This window comes from Mesocricetus auratus, unplaced genomic scaffold (genome assembly GCF_017639785.1).
Source record: "Mesocricetus auratus isolate SY011 unplaced genomic scaffold, BCM_Maur_2.0 Super-Scaffold_100004, whole genome shotgun sequence".
NCBI classification, from domain to species: domain Eukaryota; kingdom Metazoa; phylum Chordata; class Mammalia; order Rodentia; family Cricetidae; genus Mesocricetus; species Mesocricetus auratus.
This window is the reverse complement of record NW_024429189.1, coordinates 107,837,265-107,863,957: the sequence shown is the minus strand read 5'-3', so window position 1 is coordinate 107,863,957 and position 26,693 is coordinate 107,837,265. Positions and strand designations below refer to the sequence as shown.

General features: G+C 37.7%; 1 protein-coding gene across 2 annotated transcripts in view; it reads right to left on the bottom strand.

Moving 5' to 3' along the window:
- Nucleotides 1–26,693, bottom strand: part of Macrod2 (mono-ADP ribosylhydrolase 2) — a 1,968,454-nt gene that overhangs the window by 819,442 nt on the left and 1,122,319 nt on the right. For both annotated transcript variants that reach the window (XM_040746387.1, XM_040746388.1), the window contains exon 6: nt 18,165–18,286. In XM_040746387.1, the coding sequence (XP_040602321.1) occupies nt 18,165–18,286 (122 nt within the window). The remainder of the gene's footprint in view (nt 1–18,164; nt 18,287–26,693) is intronic.

Below are 26,693 nucleotides of genomic sequence, written 5' to 3'. Positions count from 1 at the left end.
CCAAACAAAGAATGAAAGGTGCACATATTCAAATATAGTTGTCACAGCAAAGGTTCCCTCCTGCAGCAATACCCTCCAAAGTGGCTCAGTGGTAACAGGAAGGAATATGCAGTCATCTTCAGTCTGCTCCTCCCTTTTAGGGTTTGGTTGCAAAGAAGCAAGGATCCAGTTTTATTGTATATTTTCCTGAAACCACTAACGTTTTAAAAATACTATTCAAGTGGGGAAGCCTCAGATGTTAACATACATTGGGTTCTGTTCAAGAAACCCACTCTGCTATAATCTGGTGTGATGGACCTTGTGATGCACTATGCAGGCCCTGCATTAAGGAAGGATTCATTTTCTAGAGGTTAGGAATGTTGTCAACAAGCAGCCTTCAGCTATTAGCTACTGTACAAAGTCAACTGGACTGATGGAAGCTCCTTACCCCAAGGCCTACACCTAGTGACCTCAGTCCTGTGTCCTTTCCTGTCTTGCAGAGCAAAATCACAAAAGTGCTTCATTATTGACCTCCTGCACACTAAGATCTGTTGTAGAGTTTTCTGGGATAAATTTGCAACATCAAAATAGAATCATGAAACTCACAATTTAATACATTTAACAATAACATGCATGATCTGCGCTTCTAACTTTTCCATTATCAGTAGTGTGGTGAATTTTAATTCATTGACAATATTTAAGATATCAAAAATATAATCTAAAATTTAATCATATGTAATATCTTAAAATTCTTAAATATTCTTCCAAGTATTTAATGAATAACAACATTTCACAGACTCTCCCAAAAGACAAGGTATTTTCCAGTTCTTTTGTTACAAAAACAAAAGCATCCATTACCCTGGACTCTTGGGGGAGGGTCTAGGCCTGGATGAAATGACAGACTATGGACACCCCCCCATGGAGGACCTCACCCTCCCTGGGGAAATGAAGGGATATGGGGGGGGTTGATGGGTGGGCATGGGAAGAGGGGAGGGAAAGGGAGAGGAACCTGAAATTGACATGTGAAGCAACATTGTTTCTAATTTAAATTTAAATTTAAAAATAAAAAAAATAAAATATAAAAAACCAAAACCAAAGGTACTACTTTAAAAATATAAACTAAATCATCTTGTGGAGATAGTTCAATAAGTTGTTAGCAAAATGAATTCAACAATAAATTAAAAGAATTGCATAGCAAAACTAAATGGAATTCATCTCATACAGGAATATAAAGCTGACTTAACATTTGAAAAAATAAAATAGTGTGAGGGCCATGAATTTTAAGATTTCTTTTCTATTTCTTCTGGACCTTAATGATTTCAAGGAGAAGAGCATGAGTTAATAAGCTGTTTTATTGAATGTTTTTCCCTGTGGAATCTGTCTAATCATGTCTGCCTTCCTTCTGTCCTGCTTTCCAAACCTTCCTTCCTCAGCCTCCCTGGGATTACAGGTCCATCCCACCATGTCTAGCTCTGTTTCTTTGTTTTTGCTTGGTTGTTTTTGCAAGAAGTAATGTAGAATCCTTTCTTTTTTATAAGAATCTTTTCTATTATTTTATTTTTATTATTATTTTAATTTTAAATAGCTTGTTTTACATGTCAATCCCAGTCCCCTCTCCCTCCCCCTCCACCCGCAACCCCCCACCATCCCCCCCAGTCTCCCACCCTATTGCCATTTCCTTCCACATAGGGGATATCTAGAGTCTGTCATTTCACTCAGGGCAGGGTCCAGGCACTCCCCTAAGAGTCCAGGCTGAGGGAGCAACCCTCTTTGTGTTATGGACACACGATGTCTGTTTGTATGCCTTTCTAAAGCATCTCAGCAAGGTGTTTATGCTGGGGACATGTGCCATTTCTGATGATTCAAATCTTGATCCTGTCAGGTCAGGTTTTGTCCTGGGTTTCTGATCTACAAAGTGAGTTATTTTCCCTTTGTACATGATGCCTTCTTGAGGACAATAGCAATTGTTTTGTTAATGGAAAAAAAAAGCTGCAGCTCTGTTTCTTCCAAGGAACATGGACCAGATGGAGAAATGGCTCAGTTTTAAGCATTAGAACAAGTCACCTGTTCAATTCTTTTGCTATTGTTGACATTTTCACAAAAGACTTATCTTCCCACAGTAGGCAGAAATCACAAGAACTTTAAAAATTACATTATTACCATTTCATAAAACTGACATTTACTGGATCTATATTCATCCTTTTATTTTTTATCTTCCCAAAGATTCAAGTAGATGATGAGATAATTTCCCCAAAATGTAATAACATTGAGAGTCATAGCATCTGGAAATACATGAAATCATTTAGGAATAATAAAAATTGTTGCCAGTAGATTCTAAGATTTACAGGGAAGATAACAACCTATATATTTTGAACAGTGACTGGAATAAAGCAGTTAGTCAATAGATACTTATTGAGAAACATACCTTTAAAATGTATTTTATTATTATTTGAGAGTGAGCATGTGTCAGGTGAAATGCTGTGGTGTGTGTGTGTGTATGTGTGTGTGTGTGTGGTGTGTACAATCTTCAGGAATTCATTATATTCTTTTACTATGTGTTGTGGTTACCAAACTCAGGTCTCTTTTTACATAGGCACTCATGATGATCACTAATTTATCTCAACCTATGTATAATTAGAAGGTTTATATTCCATCTCCCAAGGACATCATTATTGGAAGTTATGGAGCTTATATGTGGATTTAGAGGAAACACAAGTTAATAACAATGGCCTATCACTGACTAATAGTTATTTACTGATATTTCCCATCACATCTTATACAAAAATATATATGTATATTATATTATTTGAGTATATTGAAATATCCTCTGCAAGGAAAAACAGGGGGAGCTGTGCCAATGGCCATGTCACAAGAGCAGCAGGTGGCAATTTAAGTTCAAGGTGTCAGCCAGCCAGGAGGCAAATCCCTGATGGATGAATCTCAATAGGCAAAACCACAAGACCACAGACTTCAGAATGTCTTTTGCTTCTGCTGCGCCTTCACATGCTTTCCACCACCACCGCTGTCTGGTGTCTGATATGGGGTGATGGGTGTGAGATGAAAAACACTAGAAAACAATCTAAAGTTTACAAGGATGCACAGATGAATTATAGATTCATTAGATTATGGCAAAAAAATACAAAGCAGATAACTTTTTATTTTCCTTGATAGGATTCCTTGTACCTGTGTTTGTTCTCAATCTCCTGATATATATATACTATTAATGAGTGGGTATGTACCCCAAAGACTTAAAGTAGAGCTGGGTGATATTTTTCATGTATAAATATTTAGGTTTGTGATTCCTTTAAGATTCCTCATACGATTACCTCTCAAGATAAATAATAAAACGATTGGTCATTTCTTTGTAACTTCCGTATGACGCCTACCTGTAAGAGAAATGACTGAGAAAAATACTCCCTGCTTCATCACACTCCATTATTCTGTAACAGGTCACTTAGATGTAAATGTATGTGGGTTCTTGGGATGACTTTGTATTATTCATAGAAGGGAGATGAAAAACACGTTTTTACCTATATTCATTATAATCATTCACTAGAAAAATAGAATGTAACCACACTGTAATTACTATATTGCCTGAAAGATTTTGCTTGGTTGTATAAGCTATAGAGGGAATATAAAAAAATGAGAATAAGGAAGAATATAGATAGAGTTAGAAGGAAACCATCAAAAGAGAATAAGGGAGAATAAAGATAGTGTTAGAAGGAAAACATCAAGAGAGACTGAAGGGACATTTCTAGATAGAGATAAGAAAAGAGAATATAGAATATTGAAAAAAGAATATAGAGGAATAAAGAAGGAAACATTTAAAAGAGAGTTTGAGTGTCTCTTTCCCTTAACCCCCTCAGACAAAAAGTCATAGTATATCAACTCTGGTATTTTCCCTTTGATCCCTGTGCTGCTGGAGGCTGGCCCCCCAGGCAGCATAAAAGGGGCATCTGCAAAATACGTTTTTGTTTAGAGTTTAACAAGCACTTCAGGGGAGATGTGTATGCATGTATGATTCAAGAGTATGTGAAAAGTCAAATTAAGTTAAACATTTCTAAGATTTATTATATGATAAAAATGATTATGGTGTTTAATATTGTCAACTTTTCTGGATTGAGAAACACCTAAGGGTGTCTCTGATAGTACTTACACAGGCAATCAAATCATAAGAGCTCTAATTTAAGAATGGGTTAATCCCTTGATGGACCTGTAATAGGGCATTATTATCCCAAGTTAAGAAAAGGACCTAATCAGAACTAAGTCTCTGTGGATATATCAGAGAAGCAGGTGCTCATTAGCTCTTCCAGTGTTACCTTTTGTTCTGCCACTTCCAGATTGCCATGTTGTGCAATCACGAGTCAATATAAATAAATAAATAAACAAATAAATAAATCATCCCTTTAGCTTCTTCACAGTGATACAAAACTAACTAAAGAAAGGATGGCACACAGTGCTATATCTCTATACAAAGTGAAACTTAGATAAAATTGCAGGCATGCATAATGTCATCTGTAGGATAATAGCAGTATCAGTCTAAATCAGTCTCCTGGTGGAGACAGACATTGCAGTCTCATTTGAAGTTCACCAGCTAAGTGAAGAGCTGCTCATCAGGTTCACCTATTCCTGTGTCTTTTTGAAAAAGTATATGCAGCTGTTCCAGGTCTTAGCCATCCCTTGTTCAAAACCATACCAGATGAAAGAAGGTTGGCAGAGAAAGGGGGGGCAGACGGAGGTGTCAGTACTATGACAGGTGGTCTTTCTACTCATTTGTCACCTAATCTAACCCCTTCTCTTTAATATGCCTTTTTCCTCCTCTGATTCAATAAAAATATGAGGCCTGCTTCTTTCTTATTCTTTGGGAACCACACAATATGCACCCCAGTCCCACTCATCTCCTAGTCGCCTGCATCGCTCCTCCCTCGTGCAGCTTCACCCCTAAAGGAAAGTGAATAAAGAATAAAAATAAAATTAAAATGAACAATAACAAAAGGAAAACATTTCACTCTTCCATCTTTCCTGTAAGGGAAAGGGGCCAACTAAAGAAACACATCTTGAGCAGAGCCAGAGAAACACACTTTGGCCCTACAACCAGAACCAAAAATATGTACCCTGACCCTGATGAACCCAGTGACAAAGAATCACACTTTGTCCCTGGAACCAAAGTCAGTGAAAGAAGTACACTCTGGCCCTAAAATTAGAGCCAAAAGGCTAAAAAGGATCAGTGAAAGAAACATACTTTGGACCTGAAACCAGAAACAAATCTAACCATAACCATGTGCAGAAAACTAACTAATCCCTGAGCAGGAAATCTAGCCATCCTAAACTCAGGGATTGAAATCTAATCAATCCCCACCCTGGAAATCTCCCTGGAAAAACCCTGCTCCCTAAGAATCCCTATACAAACCCTGTGTCTGTTCGGCTTCTGGCTGTTCTGGCTTCCAGGCTGTCCTCTGCCACCCTGGAAGAGGGCAGCCACTCTAATGGGTTCTTCCCTTCCAACAAATTTCTTGAATGAAGTTTGGGTGAGACCTTCTTTAGGTGGAGCAGAGACCACCCTGGGTGGAGCGGAGCAGGGCTGTAGCACTTTTTGTGGGGGAAGCCTTCCCTGGTGAAGTGGAGGGTGGGGTGGGGTGTCGGGGCTGGAGCCAAACTGTAACAACTTCACCAGAGCTGATAAACTGGGCAGGGAGGGAGATTTTCCTTGAAGCAGTGCTGTATTCCTTGGCTCCCGAGTGCCAGAACACCTTTCCATCCAAGCTGTAACACACAGTATTCTTTGGCTCCTGAGCATCATAATCCATCCCTGTCCATCCCATCTCTGGCAGTGGTTACATTTCCCATCTCTCCGTTGCTTCTTCATTCATCTTAGTGGCTTTGGGAGCTGCAGTATACCCTTTTGATCAAAAAGCCCAACATACAAATATTCATTGTGTGATGAGTTGCTGGTCAAGTTCAAGGTCTCTGGCTTTGGTGCGCCATCAATACTGAATCCCCACAGACACGTGTCTCAGATCCCTGTTGCCCTTAGTCATGGAAACCCTATGGTCATAGTTGCACAGGATCAGTCCCTTTTAAACCCCAGCAAGTCATAGACGGGTACATGTTGTGGCATTCCCACCCCAAGTCATGGATGTGTACCTAAGATGGCTAAGCCTCTTAGTCCATGCCCCTGGAACCACTACTGTCTGGTGAGGGCTGGAGCCAGTTTTCCTCGGCATGGTGAGGCATGGTGTTTAGCTTTTCCAAGTGTGTGTGTGTGGGGGGGCTCTCTTATTAGGGGCAGGCCTTCTTTTCAGTGCTGAGTCTTCAGGGACAGTTATCCCAGGGCAAAGGAGATTCAGGGTTAGCTCTCCTGTGAGGGGACAGGTCACTTGGACCAGTGAGGGGTTGGGCCAACTCTGAAGGACTCTGATACTTAAGCACATGTTTCAACACATGGCTTGCACAGACCCCTGTGGTACAGGATCATGGACCCAGTTGTGGTCATTGGAATTAGTTTGGGGCCAGTTGTCAACATGGTCGTAAGTGGCGGTGGTGGTGGGGGCATTGGTCCTGCCTCACTGAGATGGTGAGACAGACTTAGCAGATTTCCTAGGGGAGGCTTTACCCTCTCTGCGGAGCAGATAGGATATTGGGAGAGAAAGTGGGAGGAGAGGAGAGAGAGGGAACTGGGATCGGAATGCAAAAAACGCATTAATAAAAAGACACTATTAAAAAGAAATAAAACTTTCTTTGTAACGCCATTGAATTGTACATAAATAAGCTGAGTGTGTGTGACAGAGAGACAGAGAGAGAGAGAGAGAGAGAGAGAGAGAGAGAGGAGAAACACCTTCTTGCCAATGAAAGATTTGCTTTTATTTAAAAATTTTTATCAGTTTTATTTGTTTAGTTACCTTGGTCTCCCAGTTCAACAGTTTACAAATATCTGAAAATCCACACATTGAAATTGCTCTCCTCCCCAAATAAATCTGAACATTTGTGAGGGGAAAACACACAATTTAAAGCTATTGCTTTCACTCTAAACTATTAACCCTGGAGATATATGCCAGAATAGCTCAGTTGTTCAACTGTAATGTCAGGCTTGGGACTCTGCAGTCTGTGTTTTGAATTGACTATTTCCTTGTGATACAATGATCTAATAACTGCTGTTCATGTTGGGAGAAAACAAAGAGCTAAGAAGGAAAACTTGTATTGCAAACCTGTTTACTGCATCTACACACATTTCATGGGAATATACTCTCTTTGACAGCATACTGGGCCAATGGAAGACATGGTTGCAGAATCCTCTAATGACTTCCTATGAAAATCCAACCAAATTGAGAAGTTTTGTACTTTTTATTATTTTAAATACTATTTTCTTGGCGTTTGATTGGAAACAAATACAACAAAATATACAAATGACTAAAAAATAACTTTTCTAGTATAGATGAGATGAAACAGTTTCATGTATTTTCACATAAAGAAGTGATTGTAATTCATTGTGGACTTTTATAAAAATGCAAGGTATTGTACAAAGTATGGAAATATGAAACAATATGAGACAAAAGAGTAAGAGAAGTTACAAACTAGAAGGATTCCTTTAATAGTAAAGTGAAGATAACCTACTGTACTAGTCAGCATTTATTGCCAGTTGAACACAATTTACAGTAACCTAGGAAGAGGGAACCAAAAAATTGCTGAGATTAGATTAGCCTGTTGCCATGACTGTGAGAGATTGTCTGGATTGATGATTGATGTGGGAAGGTCTAGCCCACTGTGGGCAACATAATCCCTAGGCAGGTAGGAATGGGTTATGTAAGAAAGCTGGCCAAGCATTAGCAGTGAACAGTACTTCTTCATGTTTTCTGTTTCAACTCATACCCCAACTTCCCTCAATGACAGGTTATGACCTGGAAATGTAAATCAAGTAAACCTTTTGCTCCTCTACATTGCTTTGAGTCATGGTGTTTATAGTAGCAACATAAAGGAAACTAGAAAATCGATTAATCAAATAGCTTGCCTCCAATTGTGCCTTCTACCTAAGGAAAGACTTAGGAAGACATAAACTTGGCTGGCTAACTATTTTGCACTTTGAATTATGAAAGAATGTTTAGTGAAGAGATAATGAAAAAATCAAGCAAAGTGATGAAATATTGTGATACTATTTCTTTGCCAACAAATATCATCTGCATATTTGTAAGGTCATACATTCTATAAACTATATGTATACTAACTTCACCCTTCTCACATCTATATTATACAGTGCTTCATTTGAAGAGGAGGAGAACTCAGATGTCTTGGCTCAATAATAAAAATCTTTGAGTAAAGTGCCTTTAGGTTTAGCATATTAAATATAGTTTTGTCCTATCCATGGCAAAGTTTAACAGAAACTGATGGTTCACAATTTTACTAGAACCACCTCCTACTTGTTATAAACAACATTATGTGAATCTCATTTGGTATGTTGAAATTATATTTACAAATATTAAACTTCTGTCCATGAGGCAGAAGGGGTCAACATACCAACGTATCTGTCCTGGACGCATTTGTCCAGTGCAAGCCAACAGCAGTGGTTATCCAACACAGCTGCATGATAATGTTGCCCATTCAAATTAGCTGCCTTCCTTTCCCTCTCTTGTTCCACTCCCCCTCTGCCAGTCCTTTTACCGAAGGCCTCCACAACAAAGTGTTTACACTCAAATTATTATTTAGTCTGGACTTCCAGATCAAATTCAAGCTAAGACAGCACACAATTGTAAAGGATCAGTTCATTGCTGATGGGTAATATAAATTATAAACACAAAGTGAAAGAGGCAATAAAATAAATTAATATCATAAAATGGTGTTTTCTACATGTAGAGAGTCACATATGACTATAATAGAACATGTAAAAGTGCAATCAAGGATCTTCATTCTCACATAGAATCATCAAGGGAAATATTTACAGAAGCAGGCTCCAACAGGTACAATGCACAGCTGACAACTGGCACAGGTGGCCTGCACATTTGGAAGATGATTTTTTTCCTGGCAATTATAAAAATCTAAGCAAGCTATGGTTAAGTAGAATCCCTTCCCTTTTAATTTCCATAGTAATTCATTATGTATTGAGGAAGAAAGGGACTCATGTTTTGATGAATCTTGCTGCTTACATTTTCCCTTATATGATGTGATAGTACATCTTGATTGCCAACTTTGGCAGACCTTAGAAATACAATGGAAAGAAATCTGTGGGCATTTTTGTGAGAAATTTTCTAGGTTAGGTTAACTGAGGTATCATTCCATGGGCTCTGGTCTGGGACTGAATATGTCTAGTTACCTATGTGTCCTGCTGTCATAATTTCCCTATCACAATGAACTCTACCCCCAAACTGTCAAAAAAATTAACCATTCCTTCCTCTACTTGTTTCTTTTCAGTTTTTTATCATAACAACAGTTAAATTAATATAGACAGCTATTAGCAATATATTAAAATACTGTGTGGAGTAAGTGCCAGAATCTAATGTAGATGGCCAGTTCACATGCCATACCTTTAACCCTGCTCACAAAAGCTAGTGACACCTTCCAGATGTCACTGTCAAGAATCAATCTCTCAAATTACTTTGCAGGAAGCAGTACTACTCTAATTAGACCCATAATGGCTTTGACAAACAACAACAAAAAACCAAAACCAAAATAGATCCCATAAGCAACAAAACCTAAACAAACCAGTCAAATGATTTTACTCTTGCTAGTTACTAATAGTGTCATTAGTCACTATTGCTATGAGAGAAACCTGGCTAGGAAAGAGGAGACTGTTTCATTCTTTATATTCTTTATAAATGAGACAGTGGAGAAACAAGTTGAGATGCCACCTCAAAAGAAAGTGGCAAGGAAGATCAAACACACGGCTCTACAAAATGGGTTCTTTGAGGTGAAGAGCTGGCTAGGAAATGGTGACATCAAGTTAGGCAGAAGAGCAGAGGTAATGAATTAAAGGGCCAGCTTCTTAAGATTGCAAAAGTCTTCTTCAAGAGGGGACTGCATTGATTGATGTGGCCTGTAATAGAAACTCAGATAATGAAATAAAACCAACATTTAAGAATTTCTGGCTGAGAACTCATTGCCATAGCAACCCTCTCAGAAGGGAACTTGTCTAAGAAAATAAGATTCACTTGACTACGCCTTAAAATGAAAACCTACACTAGAGTGAGACCAATGCAGAATTCCAAAATCACTTATTACTGCCATGCCTAGAGGTAGCACTGAAGGCACAGGGCTGCCTTCTTTCTCATTAAAAGCTGTTACTTCTCAAGATCTATGACTCATGACGGGAACATTATCTACTTTTGAGAGCTCTCTATTGGCACTGGGTGGCTCTTAACAGTAAAAATATATCATAATTTCCCCACCTAATACATTATCTAGAATAACACTTCTGAAAATTACATTAATATATAATATTATAGTAAACACCCTTTTGTAGTCTGCCCATAATCACATAAACCCACTAAACCATATATCAATTATTAATGTTACTTCCTAGGAAAATAATCTCAGTGTAAGTAAAATCTGGCTTATGGTCTGATTACCATTAACTCTCTAACAAAGCATCTATTTTTTTATTACATGTTTCCACTCTACAGCTGTGAACTGGGTGCTCTACGTTTCATCCGCTGCAGAGTTTTTGTAGCCCACAGTATCAATGACAAAGGAGAAGCTTTGCCTTTTAGTTGATGCACAGACAGGAAACTATTGACATGCTTCAGCATAGCAAAGCTTAGGTTCCTGAGAATGAACCTGACCATAAGAGTCGGCTATAGAAGACTTAGGATGATATTGAAATAGAAGCCAAGAAAGTCTTAGAAAATATATAAAGTACTTGTACGCTCAAAAAATTAACAAAGGCAACATGGAATACAAGTCAATATTGATTAGCATTTGTAGGTAGCAGATGCAACTGTCGTCTTATTTAGCAGCCCTTGTCCAATTTGAAAGCTTCCTCCTTTCCTTCATCACCAATGCTTACTCGCCTCACACTTGGAGTTTCATTAGGGTACCGACACACCATGAAAGCTGTAAACACCAAAATGGAATCATGTCTGTCTACATTTACAGAGAATGAACAAAGCCACCAAAGTTCTGAAATCAGAATTCTACAGGAACTATTCTGCTGCCAGCTCGGCTTAACTGTGGACTACATCACCTGTCATTAATTGTTTGGGGCAAAGACTCTTGTCTCTTAAGTATCTTATTTAATCCTCATTTTGCACTTAAAAATACCCACATGTCTCAAAATCCTTGAATATGCTCAATGCTTATGGCATATTCTATTCCTAAAGAAACTTAATTGTTAAGAGAACTTTCCTTCAAAGGTTGTTTAGGTTGATAGCAAACTGTCCATATATGCTTTAGGCAATGCAGAGACAAAAGGTCCCCCTCTATGTATATACATATGTATTATAATATATATATTATATATATTAAATTTCTAAGGACACACTATTTTTTCAAAATTCAAAGTAACTCAGCAGCTGGACTCTATTGACTTGGCTATACTTTTCCCAGGTCACATGAGATACAGATTAATGATATGTCAAAACATGTGATTTTGTTATATCTCCTTTGTCTTTCCCAAAGTTTTATAGAAAACAAAACAAAACATAAAAACAAAAAAGCTTACACCATTTGTGATCCTCTTTAATCATTATGCTTGCTCCTAATAGTCCATTATTTTAAATTTGAATTATCCACCTCATCAATCTTATTTATATTGGAATAAGTGATATAAAATTTATTAAGAAATGAATTTTCATACACTTGAATTTTGCCCAAGGTAAATTCAAATTTGGGGAAATATAAAAAACTATATTTGGACTTAAGTAGGAAGAAATAGATATTGGACAAATTAGGTCTAGAGCACAAGAATGACTCACCAGATTGAAATCTTCATTTAAAAATCTTGATTAAAAAATCTGCATCATAAGATAAGAAAAATAAGCTAGGTTGTGGTGCCTACCTTTAATCCTAGACTTGGGAGGCAGAGGCAGGCAGATCTCTGAGTTCGAGGCCCTCCTAGTCTTACAAAATGAGTTCCAGGACATCCAAGGATATAGAAAACAAACAAAAAATCAGGAAAATATAATCATTATATACCTAAATTTAACTATTCTATGGTACTTATGAGGTTTTATTAGACAAACACAGACAGAAAATACTGTGTGAGACTGATCATAGATTTATTGTTTCTCATTTTTGCTGTATAAAGCACAGATGGGGTATACAGTTAGTAAAAGCCCTCTTAAAGAATAGAGGGGAGGAATGAATAATAATTTTCTGAACTAGAAAAAAATGCATGTTTGTATAGTGAACATTTCATCTAAAGTATAGTCAATGATCAAAATCACTCCCTCACTTCTAGATGCTTACCTGGTGCTATGAAATCACCCTCTGTTTCCTTTAGATTGTCTCTATCTCAAACAACTATGAGGCAAGCTAAACCTGTCTTTACTATGCTCAGAAGTCTGTTAGAGAGATCCCTTCGAAATTTCTTGCTGTTTTCTCCCTTTTCCAATGTCAGCTGCATAGTAATTATATCACCAACTAATTTATCCTGCAAAAATAAACAGTTATTTGACACCAAACCATTGGGAGACCAATTACCTGCAAATGTAAAGAGTATATAGCCACAGAGAGGTGATATCATATCTGTAGCATCTGTTTCCAAATGTAAGGAACCATTGAGTTGCTACTGTCATCTCATCCCTGTGAAACTCATGAAGTGGTTACAGGGATCAATCAATGGCTTCTTTAGTAGAGGGACTATGAAAAATTTCCATTTCCATAAATAAATATGCACAAGCTGAGTTTAATTACCATCTTAACAATTATGCTGCTTCCAACAACATTGATGCATGTATTGTGATAAATCTACAGTGTCTAGTACAATAAAACACACAACCTGCCACATGCAACTGCCTATGCATCTTCCTTTCCCTGAAAATAATCCCAATTTGATGACTTTGGTGTAAGGATTCATTTAATGGTGGTCAAGAAATGATTCACCATAGGAAGTAAGCAGCCCCATTTTACTTTTAGAAAGAAAAGGGAAGGAGGAGGGCAAGGAGGTAGGATGCAAGAGAAGGAGAGAGGAAGGAAGATTACATTAAAGAATAGAGAACAAAAACAAAAGAACAAATACTTCATAGCACCTCCAGTTAAACATTTTACAAACATGGCTATTAATTTAGCTGTGCATTTAACTTCAGATTCAACAGATATTTTCCATTTTTATTTTCATTTACCAAAATTCATAGAAATTCAATTAAATATTACCTGCTAATTACATTCAAGAAACACACTGTTAATACTTCAAAGTCATTTTCAAAAATATGAAGGTAGAACTAATTTCAAACTCAAAATGATCAGATCAGAGCATTGTTTGAGCACTTCTAAAGATGGCATGGGGGAGCAGGATGAGAGATACCATAATAGATTGAATCATTATAGGCTTGAGGAGAGAGCTGACACTAGTGAGATCTCCAGAGATCTATAAGGATAACACCAACTGGCAAACTAAACAATAGTGGAGAGACTACACTAATAGCCCCTGCTTGATGATAGGGTTGATGACTACCCTATATGCCATCCTAGAACCTTCATCCAGGGACTGATGGAAGCAGAGACGGATACCCACAGTTAAACACTGAACTGAACTCCTGGAACCTAGTGATAGAGATGGAGGAGTGATGAGCAAAGGGGTCAAGACCATGATGATGAAACCCACAAAGACAGCTGACCAGATAAGGGGGAGCTCTTGAATCCCAGACTGATAGCCGAGAGGCCAACAGGGGACTGATCCAGACTCCATGAATATAGTGCCAGGGAGGAGGCCACAGAAATCACTGGGGCCTTGGGTAGTAGATCAGTGTTTACCATGGTTTATGAATGATCTTTGGGAGCCCATTCCAAATAGAGGGATGCTCTCTCAGCCTAGATACATGGGGAAGGGCCTAGGTCCTGCCCAGGATGAAATGACAGACTTTAGAGATCCCCTAAGGAGGGCCTCACTCTCCCTGGGGAATGATGTGCCGACTGGGGGAGGGGGCTGGAGGGCTGGTGGAGGTATAAGGGAGGAGGGTGGGAGTGGGATCTAGGACTGACATGTGAAACATTCACGTTTCTAATTTAAATAAAAACATATATTGAGAAAAAAGACTTTATAAAAGCTAGCTAGCTGAATATGCAATTCTTAGTTTTACATGTATTGACTTAAGGTAATCATACCTAACAATTTTTTATTTCCTCTGCTAAAATGATGAAAGCCATTTCTGAGCAGATGAAATGGGTGTCCTCTTCTTGTTGTTAGTTTTCCTTTTAGAAACATATCATTAGAAATACTGATAAATTCTGAGTTTGGATCATCCCTATGAATCCTTGAATATTTTCCTAGTGCTAGACCTCTCTCTAAACATATACTGTCTCCCTTTATCAAGGTATCTCCTTTCTTGGTCTCCTCTATTCCTCCCCTGTCTCAGTCTTTCTGATCCCTCTTGTTCTCCTCCCCCCTCCGCTTCTCCCCTCCTCTTTTTCCTCCCTCCCTTCCCTCTTCCCTCATGCTCCCAATTTGCTCAGGGCTTCTTATCACTTTCCCCTTCTCTGGGGGACCATGTGTTTTTCTCTTGGGGTCCTCCTTGTTTCCTAGTTTCTCTGGTGGTGTGGACTGTAGACTGGTAGTCCTTTGTTCTATGTCTAATATCCATATATGAGTGAGTACATACCCTGCTTGTGTCTTTCTGTGATTGGGTTACCTCACTCAGGGTGTTTTCTTCCCATTCCATCCATTTGCCTGTGAATTTCAAGATTTCATTGTTTTTTTTTCTGCCGAGTAATGCTCCATTGTGTAAATGTTCCACATTTTTTCCATCCATTTTTTGGTTGAGGGGCATCTAGGTTGCTTCCAGGTTCTGGCTATTACAAACACTGCTATGAACATAGTTGAACTATGTTCCTTGTTGTATGAGTGTGCATTCTTTAGGCATATGCCCAAGAGTGGAATTGCTGCATCTTGAGGTAGACTGATTCCCATTTTCCTGAGAAACTGCCATGCTGATTTGCAAAGTGGCTGTATAAGTTTGTACTCCCACCAGCAACAGAGGAGTGTTCCTCTTTCTCCACATCCTCTCCAGCATAGACTGTCATTGGTGTTTTTTATTTTACCCATTCTGGCCAGTGTAAGATGGTATCTCAGAGTTGTTTTGAGTTGCATATCCCTGATTGCTAATTCTCTGCTTAGTTCTGTACCCCACTTTTTTACTGGATTGTTTGGTGTTTTGGTAGTTAGCTTCTTTGAGTTCATTGTATATTTTGGAAATCAGTCCTCTGTCAGATGTGGAGGTGGTGAAGATCTTTTCCCATTCTGTGAGCTGCCTTTTTGTCTTGTTGACTGTGGCCTTAGCCTGCAGATACTTACTTCTCAGTTTTAGGATGTCCAATTTATTAATCATTGATATCAGTGTCTGTGCTACTGGTGTTATGTTCAGGAAGTGATCTCCTGTACCAATTCATTCAAGCATACCTCCTTCTTTCTCTTCTAAGAGGTTCAGTGTGGCTGGATTTATGTTGAGGTCTTTGATACATTTGTACTTAAGTTTTATGCATGGTGATAGATATGGATCTACCTGCAATCTTCTGCATGTCAGCATCCAGTTATGCCAGCATCATTTGTTGAAGATGCTTTCTAAGAAGCTAGGCAGTAGTGGAGAGGTTGCTTTTTATGCCCTTCCCCTATAATGAGATTGATGACTACCTTGGTAGCCATCCTAGAGCCTTCATTCAGTAGCTGATAGAAGTAAAAGCATGTACCCACACCTAAACACTGAACCATACTCCTGGAATCCAATTGTAGACAGGGAGGAGGGATGAGAATGGGAGCCAAGATCATGCTGGAGAAACCCACAGAAACAGTTGACCTGACCTAGTGAGACCACAGAGACCCTAGTTGTAAAGCTGGGGAACCAGTATTGGACCTCACAAGCCCTCTGAAAGTGGATGCCAACTAGGAGGCCTGGGCAGTATATGGGATCTCTAACAATGGAGCCAGTATTTATTCCTAGTACACAAATGAACTTTGGGAGCCCATTGCCTATGGAAGGATACTATTGCAGCCCAGATACACAAAAGAGGGTCTAGGCCTTCCCACAAACGATGTGACAGATTTTGATAATCCCAAGTGGAAGGCCCCACTATTGTTGGGGAGTGGGTAGGAGGTGTGTTGGGGGGTTGGGTGGGGAGGATGGGAGGATGGGAGGCTGAAGGAATGGGGGGGTTGATATATAAAATAAGATTGTTTCTAAAATTAAAAAGAAGAAAAAAGGAAACACTGATAAATTTATTAGCATATTCTTTTCAGATATTAAAATATATATATATTCTAAGATATAATCTCATATGGATATCCATTTTAGGCACTTTAGTCCCTTGCTTGTAAAATGAACTATTCATATTGACAATTTTTTTATTATTCCCAAATATACATTTTCTTTGCTTTTCCTATAGAGTTCAAATTAACTGTTGATTTCACACATTTCTCCACTCTTTGAATTTCAGCTTTCCTTCTGAGAACAGCTTGTTGGGGCTGTGGAAACAGCTCAGTGGGTAGTGTGATGCTTGTGAAAGAATGAAGACAACTTGAAGTTCCCAGAAAAAAACTCCGCAAAAAGCTGAGTAGCTCTGTGGATGTGTGCTCTAGTTAACTTCAACTGTACACTTGACACAGTCTAGAGTCAACTAAGAAGAGGGTCTCACTTGAGGCATTGTCAGATCAGATTGGTCCATGAGCATATCTGCAGGGTACTGTCTTTGTTGCCATTTGAAATAGGAATGGAGTCCGTTGTACATAGTGCCATTCCCTTTGCTGGGGCTCTATAAGAAAGCTAGCTAAGCATGAACCTGCAAGTGAACTAGCAAGCAGCAGTCCTCTGTTTCATGCATGAGTTCCTGCCTTAACTTCCCTTATTGATTTATTTGTAGGTTAAAAAATTTCTCTCCACCAATGAACTTTTGTTTAGGATATTTTATCACAGCAACAGAAAAGAAATGAGGACAGACTATTCTAGTATGGAGGAAGAGGACCCCAGACACTTTGTGATCAACCAGTCTACTCTGGGAGAGTAAGAAATCTTCTCTCAAAAAATAAAAGGAAAACATCCTCATGTAGGTCTATGGACTCTACATCACACTCTCACACTCATAGATGCCAATTCCCATATAACACACACACGTGTGCACACACACACACACATGCTTGCACACATTTAGGAACTGATTAATTTGAAAATGGAAACTTTTTTGAAAAGAATTGAAAGGTTACCTAAATTATATATTAGCATTATGCAAATATTATAAGTTACTATAAGGTATAATTGACTTGTAAAATATCTTCTTTTTTCAAGGGAACTTACCTTGTGACAATGAAAAAGTCTCTTTATAATTACAACCATGTTAACAGGTACACCAATAAAATGTGGCTTTCCTAATGTTTGTAACAGTTAATGTTCTCCTTGCAAACTGTACAACCACTGCTTGTGTGAATTCTCAAGCAATGCTGAGGTCACCTTAGCTTGATAAGACCTCAAAAATTTAACTTCTTTCCCATCCTACAATCTCTGTGGAATTAGAAACTTCAGATATCCTAGCCAAATTAACTTATTCTAAGACAAATTAGCTTACTATTGGTTATTTACAATGTTTAATGCTCAGAGTTTTATTTTCCTGGTGTAATTGAGATGTAACAAAGTCAGGAAATGCAAAAAAAAAAAAGGCAAACAGACAAATACCTCCAAAGTCAGCCTTCCTTCAGAACATTGCTAAGAAAATATATAAGACCCACGTTCTCTGAGTTCTCTCGTCTAATTTGATAAAATTTATGAGGGTGTAACGTTTTTAGCTAGAGGTTATTAGATTATGGGGAGTCAAATGAGTTTGAAAGAGTAACAGTGTTCACAAAAACACATGGAGTAAGCTTCTGATAGTGATTCGAATATGAAGATGCACATGTAGATATGCATGTATGCTCACACAGGCAAAGGTTCAACAGTACTAACCATGTACACACATTGCCAAGGTAAAAGAAATGTACAATATCATGATAAACTCAGCACTGGCTCTTTTCTTTGCACAAAGACTGAGAAGGAATTCAAAACAAAGAACTCTAAAGTACTTACAACTGATCGGAGGTTATTTTCTTTCACCAGCTTCAAGGATGACTGATAGCAATTTGCAAGGTCTTCCTTGTGGGAACCATTAATGTGGCCTCTGGCTATTGGCCCTACAGTATGGATGACATCTGCAAATGCAAAAGAAATGAGAACAGTATAAGTAACATACTGTTTACTTGTCACACAACTGGTGCTTTATTTTTAATTTTAGACATTAGTGTTTGGGTTTGGAGACTGGGAAGCTAAGAAATATTGATGACATAAATGCTCCATTATAAAAGATTCCAGGGATTATAGCCTCTCAAAGGCCACTTTCCCAGGAAGGTGACACCAGAGAAAAGAATTTCACTATCATTGAACTGTTGCACAGGTATTGATCAGGTCCAATGTGACAGATCATCATATAAGATACACACAATTGGCACCCTGGCAGAAGACAAATCCTTGGTGGGACATAAACCAGAAATAATTGCCCAAAAAATGAGCCTCTGAATTGACATGGGAAGGAAGAGTCAATGCCAGACACAATTCTCCTTGTAAATAAGACATTATATGATATAAAGAGGATCTTCACAGTATCACCAAGAAGATTTTATCACAATCGCAACCCTAAAAATGAAAAACTTCAAACCACTACTAACAGGTTTAAGATGTTGAGTCTCCACATGCATGAGCTGTAATAGGAATAATAGTATGTACACACACTTGGCTGATGGTGCATAGCTTATTTGTAACGTGAGAACTCTCAGAGTAATCTGTTCTTTATAGCTTCCATGGGGATTTAAAAACACAAAATTTCACAGTTTTTACTTGTGCATGGAAACCTCGAGCATCCTGCTCATTTCCCCCCATTTTACACACACAGAAGCTCTTCGGGGAAGGCTGGGGTTGAGCAGAGCTCCTCATGCGTGCACCCACGCTGCCACTTGCTTTACAGCTCCTGTTCCCACATTTGTAAGTTTTTAAATTCAGAAGCATTACAGAAGAAGATTATCCTTATTTCAAAGTTAAAAAGAAGATTAGAATAAATGAAGTTTTGATCCAAATTACTTGAAATACTTTGTACCTTTGGCCTCCTAGTTTTATATGTTAATTGAATAATTATGACATTTCACTGACATAAGTTACAAGAACTAATCGGTTCCATCAAAGAGATAAATTTTGGTCTGTATTAGTAGACTATTATAATGAAATGAAATTATTTACTTTGGCTAATCAGTACCACTTAGTTTTAACAAGGACAAGAATAAGAGTGATTTGTATGGACTTTGGGCACCAATCCCACAATGGGGAATTATTTCTCAATCTGGACAGTTTGGGGAGGGCCTGGGCCCTCCCCAGAACAAAATGACAGACTCTAGAGATCCCCATGGAGGGCCTTACTGTCCCTGGGGAATGGAGTGGGGATTGGGTGGGGGACTGGGATGGTTGGGGGGGAGTGGGCATGGAGGGAGAGGGAGAGGGAGCTGCAACTGACATGGAAAGCAAACTTGTTCCTAATTTAAATATATAATAAAAAAGTGTAAAAAAAGAAAAGAAAAGATTGCCTCAGGGGAAAAAAGAGTGATTTGTAAAAAATGGGAATATGGCATGGTTATAATTGTATATAAAATTTGAATTGAGACCCATAAATTACTATGAAAGGAAAAAACTCTTTGCTGGTCTCTGATAAATATTGAGACCATTATATGACATTTGAGAAAGGTCCTCTAAGTAGGATTTAAATGATTAATTCTAAAACAGTATTTAAACTCTTGCCAGACAATATTAAAGATGATGTTGTTTGATCAAAGTAGGCAGAAAATCTACACCACTGAGCTCATGCTGATGTTATTCCACAGGTGGGCCTGGTTCTCATTGTAGTAGAACTTCCCCAGCATATAAGTGGAGAAAAAGTGAAATTAGTTTGTATACAATGAAACAAAGCATATAATGATACCATTATTTTGCAATAAAATAACATAAACTACATATATTCAGGAAATAGAGGTTTGTATCCTATGTAATAAACTTTCTGAGGATTGTTATGTTAGCTACTATCTTTAAATGGATGCTAGACTCCAGGGGAGCAGAACATGCTGTATTTGATCACTTGTGGCTACTTGTGTGTATCCAGCAATGATGTTCCAAATCATTTAATGAATGTAAATGTGAGAACATTTGAGACTAACAACATGGGGTCTTAAAGGCAATATCCCAAAGGGTGCAGTCGTGTATGAGTTAAGATTAAGATTCTATGGGACAAAATAAGATGTACCAGCTATTGGTGCAGGTTCATCTCTAGGCATTTAATGTCCCCGGATGACTTGTGACTTTCCAGGAGGGAGTTACAGAATGGTATTATCTATATCCATTTGACTGTTGGAACTTACATTATGAACGGTACTTCTTAGAAGACAGAGGTATACAAGTTAAGCTTTGGGGAAGGTTGTAGGGCCACTTTGGCACTCTTACTATTACTGAGCAAGTTGAGGCCTGGTTTCTCCACCACCTCTTACATAATGGAACAACAGGACATGGTCATAGTCTCTCTGTTTTGTAAACAGAGATGAAGAAGTGCTTCTTATGTGAGGCTATGAAAGATGTTCCTACTTGAGGAAAGAAAGAAAGGGTCTTAGAGGCACTAGTAGGAAGAACCATGATGAGGAGGCACCTGTGAGTACTGGTAGTGGCTACAAAATAAAAGTCCTTCCTGTGCTTTCTTTTAGCCATCAATGTCTACATAATTTAAGTAGGATTTTTGAAAAATGATTTCATGTGCTTCTGAAGCTCTCTATTTCATTTAAAAGTCAGAGAACAAATGAGCTTCCCCAATATCAAAATTTTGATTCCTGTATTTTATGCTCTGTATTAAATTTACAGCAGATCAAGTGTTATTATTGATCAACACAATGACCTCTCAGATTCACAAAGCAGAGGATGAATCGATATGAGGCTTCAAGGGAAATTCTTTTCATTATCTTAATTGTTCATTTTACTTATTAGTAAGTACTCTGCATTGAGTTCCAGTCAGGGGAATAGCTTCTAACTTCAGTTCAACTTCTGAGTGATCAAGTACCCATAGAAAGCCATCATTTCATGAATCCCTGACTTGGCTTCCTTATTTGTAAAACAAATCAGCTGTTTCTTTGATGTCATTTCTTCAGTGTGGTACACCATCATTAGTATTTAACGTTATAATGGAGGCAGACTTAGCAAACAAAAGCAAAACAACAACAACAAAACTACTTGAACATGTTTAGCAGGCCCAGATGTTTTATCACAAGGATTCTTTGAAGTATCGCAAATACCATAGGCTAGCTAGCATTTAACATCTTTTGATTGAATATATTAGAATTAACAATTTGAAACAGATAGTTCCTATAACTTCAAAGATCCTTTATATTAATTTATATTTTCAAAAGTGAATAGCATCTTCACAAAGGTGCAGATACATATGCTTGCAAAAATGCTGGGCAATGTGAATCCTTTGGGACAGACAATAAAATTAGAATTTCTAAATTCATTGCTTCACAACTGGCAATTCTCATAAAATGATACATGTCATTGTTCATAGAGGCACCCACAGCATCTAAGGAACGTTCAGCACACAGATAAGAATGTAGACAGAATATTAGACTGTAACTCCTGAGAGTTCACTACCTCTTAGAAGACCCTAGTCTGTCACTATGAGCTGTGGGAACTGTTTCCGTTTTTTGGATTTTAGTCTTCAAATCTAAAGGGGGCGGGCTGTATCAGTCACCTCTTTTTTTGTAGTTGTTGCTGTGACAAAATACCTGAGAGAAATGGCTATGTTCTTTTAAGAGGAAAGATTTATCATGTCTGATGGTCTCAGAGGCTTTGGTCAATGGAGTGCTCATTCTGCTGTCTTGTGCCAAAGCAGAAGCAGAAAGTCATTTCATAAGTCATAATATGTGGAGGAGGAGAGTGCTTCCCTTAGGGCACCCAGAAAGAAGGAGAAGGAGAAAGGGCAGGGGTCAATATATGTAATTCAAGGACAAAAAAAACCCAAGTAGTTTTGTTATGTTTTATTATCTACTTATTTTTACTGCTAGTAATACTTAAAAATTCTATGTGTAACGATGTTCTGTCTATCTGTATGCTTTCACCACAAGTATGTCTGCTGCCAATGGATGTCAGAGAAGGCATCAGATAATTGGGCACAGTGTTTACAGTCGGTTTCTAACTGCCTTGTTGTTACTTGGAATTGTCCTCTGGTCCTGTGGAAGAGACACCAGTGCTCTTAACTGCTGAGCTTTTCTCCAGTTCCACTTTTCTCTCTATAATATTCAACTTATGTAAGTTAGGAACTACCTACTTGAAAATGTAAATATTAGAATAGGATATGGATTGTTAAGACATATTTCTTGATCCTGTTTATCCTGTCTTTACAAAATTGCTAGTTCACATTTCAAAGATAAGCTTCTTTTCATTATAAATATGAAAATGTTATTAAGAAAATACCATGAAAAAAGACACAAGAAATTGAAAACAGTGAGTTTATCAGGCATGTTATGGTTTTATTTTGTTTCCATTCATTATTTTTCTTATGAGAATATTATTTTAAGTATTTTATGTATAAGTTAAAGGGCACATTTCTGTTTAATATTTAAGGAAATAGAAATACTATTTATCTCCATTTCACTATTAAACTCACTTTCAAGCATCACCATATAAAATGTTAAGCCAAGTTTGAATAAACATGATAAATGTGTTCTCTCTATTACCAAGAAATGGGCATTTTCTTTTCTATGACTATCATCTACCTTTACAGTTCTAATATAGCTTTAATATGCAAATAGAATTCACCATAGTCATCTATTTCAAAACTATCACGATAGCCAAAGAATTTGAAGTGTCAAGAACTTTTAGAAATAAAAAGAGCAATGCAGAAAACAGTCTGTTCTTCCATGTTTAAGGACTCAAGATCTGTGCCCAAATAAATAGATCAATGTAAAGATATATATTATCACAAGTTAACATTCTTAGCTATAAATGTTTCCAAAGTCACTGCATACTGACAGAAGTTATGCATATTTGTATATGCCAAGTGCTTATCATGAATCTTACTACTTGACCCTTCAATTTATAAACTTTTAGTGACTGACTAGCTACAGTTATATAAGAGGTTACTGCTAAATATGGTGGTTTAATGTAATTACCTTGTCTTTATTATTTCAGATGTTCTGAAAGGGAACAAGGCAGGGGCACGGCTTAGAATGTATCATATGCTCAAGTTAGCAGTTGTTTAGCTAGTAGTGACAGAATATAGTGGGCATGGGTTGAAGAGGTGTTGTTCCCTCTGATGACTTCAGTGATTCTCTGTATGAGAAGCATAACATTCTGCAGGTATATTTGGCTTTCCTCACAGCATGATAGCCATATTGCATCTTATTTACACAAAAGCTCATCTTTCCAAAAACAAGTTCATGAGCAATGGTGCCTTTTATACATTCTTGGAAGTCACACAGCACCAAACACTATTCTGTTGGTTGCAACTATCTTGGAAACACACACAACACCACTAACCCTATGTTCTTTTAGTTGCAACTGCCACAGGTGGGAAAACATTTTGTTTCAAATTGAATTATACAGTCCCTTTCTTTTGATGAGAAGAATATCAAAGCCTTTGTGTGTACATATGTTAAAATCCACAGTCCACAGTTTCCCGTACCCAGTTTTGTATGGCAAGTTTTTGATACACATCTGTGTCAGTTACAAACTGTGGTATAAGGCAAATATTAACCCATAAAAAAGATTGATGTGATTAGTTCTATCACCAGTATAGAGTTCTCTGACTTATTAATTTAATGAATCAATTGATGATTCAATAAATGTCAGAGCCAGACGAGACAGAAATCTGAGACAAATATATTTATTCATTGCAAACAATATCAAGTTTGGAGATGGTGGTGTGACATTTTTTAGCACCTAGATTCCAACACCTGGCCAACCCAGTTTTGTTGGTTCCTTTTTGCTAGAATTTGGCATGACTTGTTATACACAGGAAAGGTCAGGTGTGGGGGTCAAAGAATCAGCATTCTAAGTCTCTGGGAGCGCTTGTATGACTCTCCCCTCCCCAGAATGTCTACCTCCACATTCCAGAAAGGAAAAGCAGCCTCTGAGCACTGTTCTCATTTTGCTCAGGAAAGCCAAGAGAACAGAAATGTGATTTGTGCATTTAATCAACATTTCTAATGCAGTCCCTTGGAAAGGTGTGGAAAATGAGGGGGCAGGCCCTTTTGTGTCTCATCAGACTTGAGTGTGGCAAGACAAATAGAACCTTTTCTGTTCATCTGTTTCTGAAATCAATCAGTTGATAAATCAGCTCTTGTTTTTAAGCCTGGTGCTCCCCATCCCTATTTATCCTGGGAAATTAGTCTGAACTACATAGAAAATGAGGGTATAGTAGATGGTTTCCTTTAAGGGAGCACGCAGATGAGACCCTCATCATTTTCAAAAGTAAAAATTGAAAAATGTGTGAGTGGAATACCTAGTAAATGCTGAATGCAGTAGAGCTATTTACATAGATTCAATCAGACTTATGTGTGGCAAAACAAACGCAGCTAAAACATTCTGTGAAAAATATTAGCATAATGAATTTTAAAACAAATGTGAGAGTGCATATAGGTTGCTCTCATCATTTTCCATTTGAGGAGTGACTGTGCTACATTCATACTGTTAATGAACAGTCAGACCAAGTATAGAATCAATTACATGTTGCTTTTATTCACTACACTCTTGTATTCATAAATATAATCGGTCCATCTAACAGTCTGCATAATGATGCCATGCCCTGTCAATCATATTCAAATTGCATGAATTTTAAGGAGAAAACCAGTGCATGGAATTAAATTGATTTCCTTTTCTAGAGATAAGACCAGAAAACCAAGCACTAAAGTCACTATTTGTAAATCTTATTAACCAATTTATATGATAAGTGACACCAATTTATGACCTGAAAGAGAATACCAAGTTCAGTTAACAGGAAATTGAATTACCACCTGATCGCATTACAAAATAAATGCTGCTTTTTTTCTTCAAATATAGGTCAGTGTTTTCATATATATGTTTTAAAAGCTTGTTTTTGTTTTTTTTCTTATTATATTTCAAGAAACAATCAATTGTCCATAAAATGCTCTTTTCAATGGTGCAGCAGACTTCAGTGACAATATTAGTCAGCTCTTGCCTTGCATCAGATTTCTGAGTTTGGACTATTCTTGTACATTTCTTTAGTTGCATGATGAGTTTCTATGTCCATGGAGACCATAGTCATACAACTTCTTGCATAAATTTACAATAAACTAACAATCACTTAAACTTATAATCTGGTCTCCTTTAGCTTTTATTTTTCTCTTAAAAATCACTTTTGACCAGACTTTGGTGGCACACACCTTTAATCCCAGCACTGGGGAGGCAGAGGCAGACAGATCTCAGTGTGTTCAAGGCCAGCCTGGTCTATGGAGCTAGTACCAGGACAGGCTCCAAATACAGAGAAACTCTCTCTCAAAACAAACAACCAAACAAAATCACTTCTGATTTCCTTGCTCACCCCCTTGGTGCTATAACTGCCTATGTTTAAGATCAAGCAATTAGCTAATTAACTGATAACTAATGTTTTTATTTTTCAGCTGAGTAATTGACATTGAGGAAACTCATAAGAATGTACCAAGTTCAACTGGAGGGGCAGTCACATTTTTAAATGAGATTTCCTTAACATTGTTATATTTGAGACATCATATGCTGATTGTTTCACACTTCCGTGATTTCAAAGCTATGAGGTATTAAGGTGGGGTTATAAAATACCATTCAGTCACTTCATACCCAAATGTCTTCTACATTAAAAAGAGAAGTAAGGGACAAAGTTCATCTTTAATTTTGTATTAATTTCCACCTCTTATGAAAAACTATTTAAGACTGTCCTTGTTCAAAAACAACAAAAAGTTTTCTTTGCTTGTGCGATGGTATTCTATTTGAAACTGAGGCCCTATACATAGCCATTAAAAATAATACACATTGTCATATGTACAGAGGGAAACCCTGGAGGCAACCACTTGGGATCTTTGACATTTCACAAGGTATTGGGGGCATCCAGATTATAATAGTGTTATATCCAATAGAGATGGGTCATGGAGGGAGTGTGGGAAGCCAAACTCCCCACAAAATCCCAACATTCAGCAACAATTTATAATGAACTCAGAGAGAACACATCCTAGAAGGAAGTGAGTCAAAGATATGGCATCTCTATTGCTTCCAAAGAAGGGGGACGGGGAGGCCCAGACAGACAATATCACTTTTTCAAGAAAGATGACAATAAGACCTTTGTTTGCTTTAAGAGATGACAGCAATACCGCCTTTTCACAGACATGTAAAAACAGCACTGTAATAGGATTCAAGGAGAAAACAAGCTTTACAAATCACATATGGTAGGCAAAAATGAATGAGTGTAAGTCTTCATTGCAAGGACAGTTCTGAACACAGAGACAAGGCTAGTACTGACATATTTGCGGGGCGCATGTGAGTCATGCTGACTTG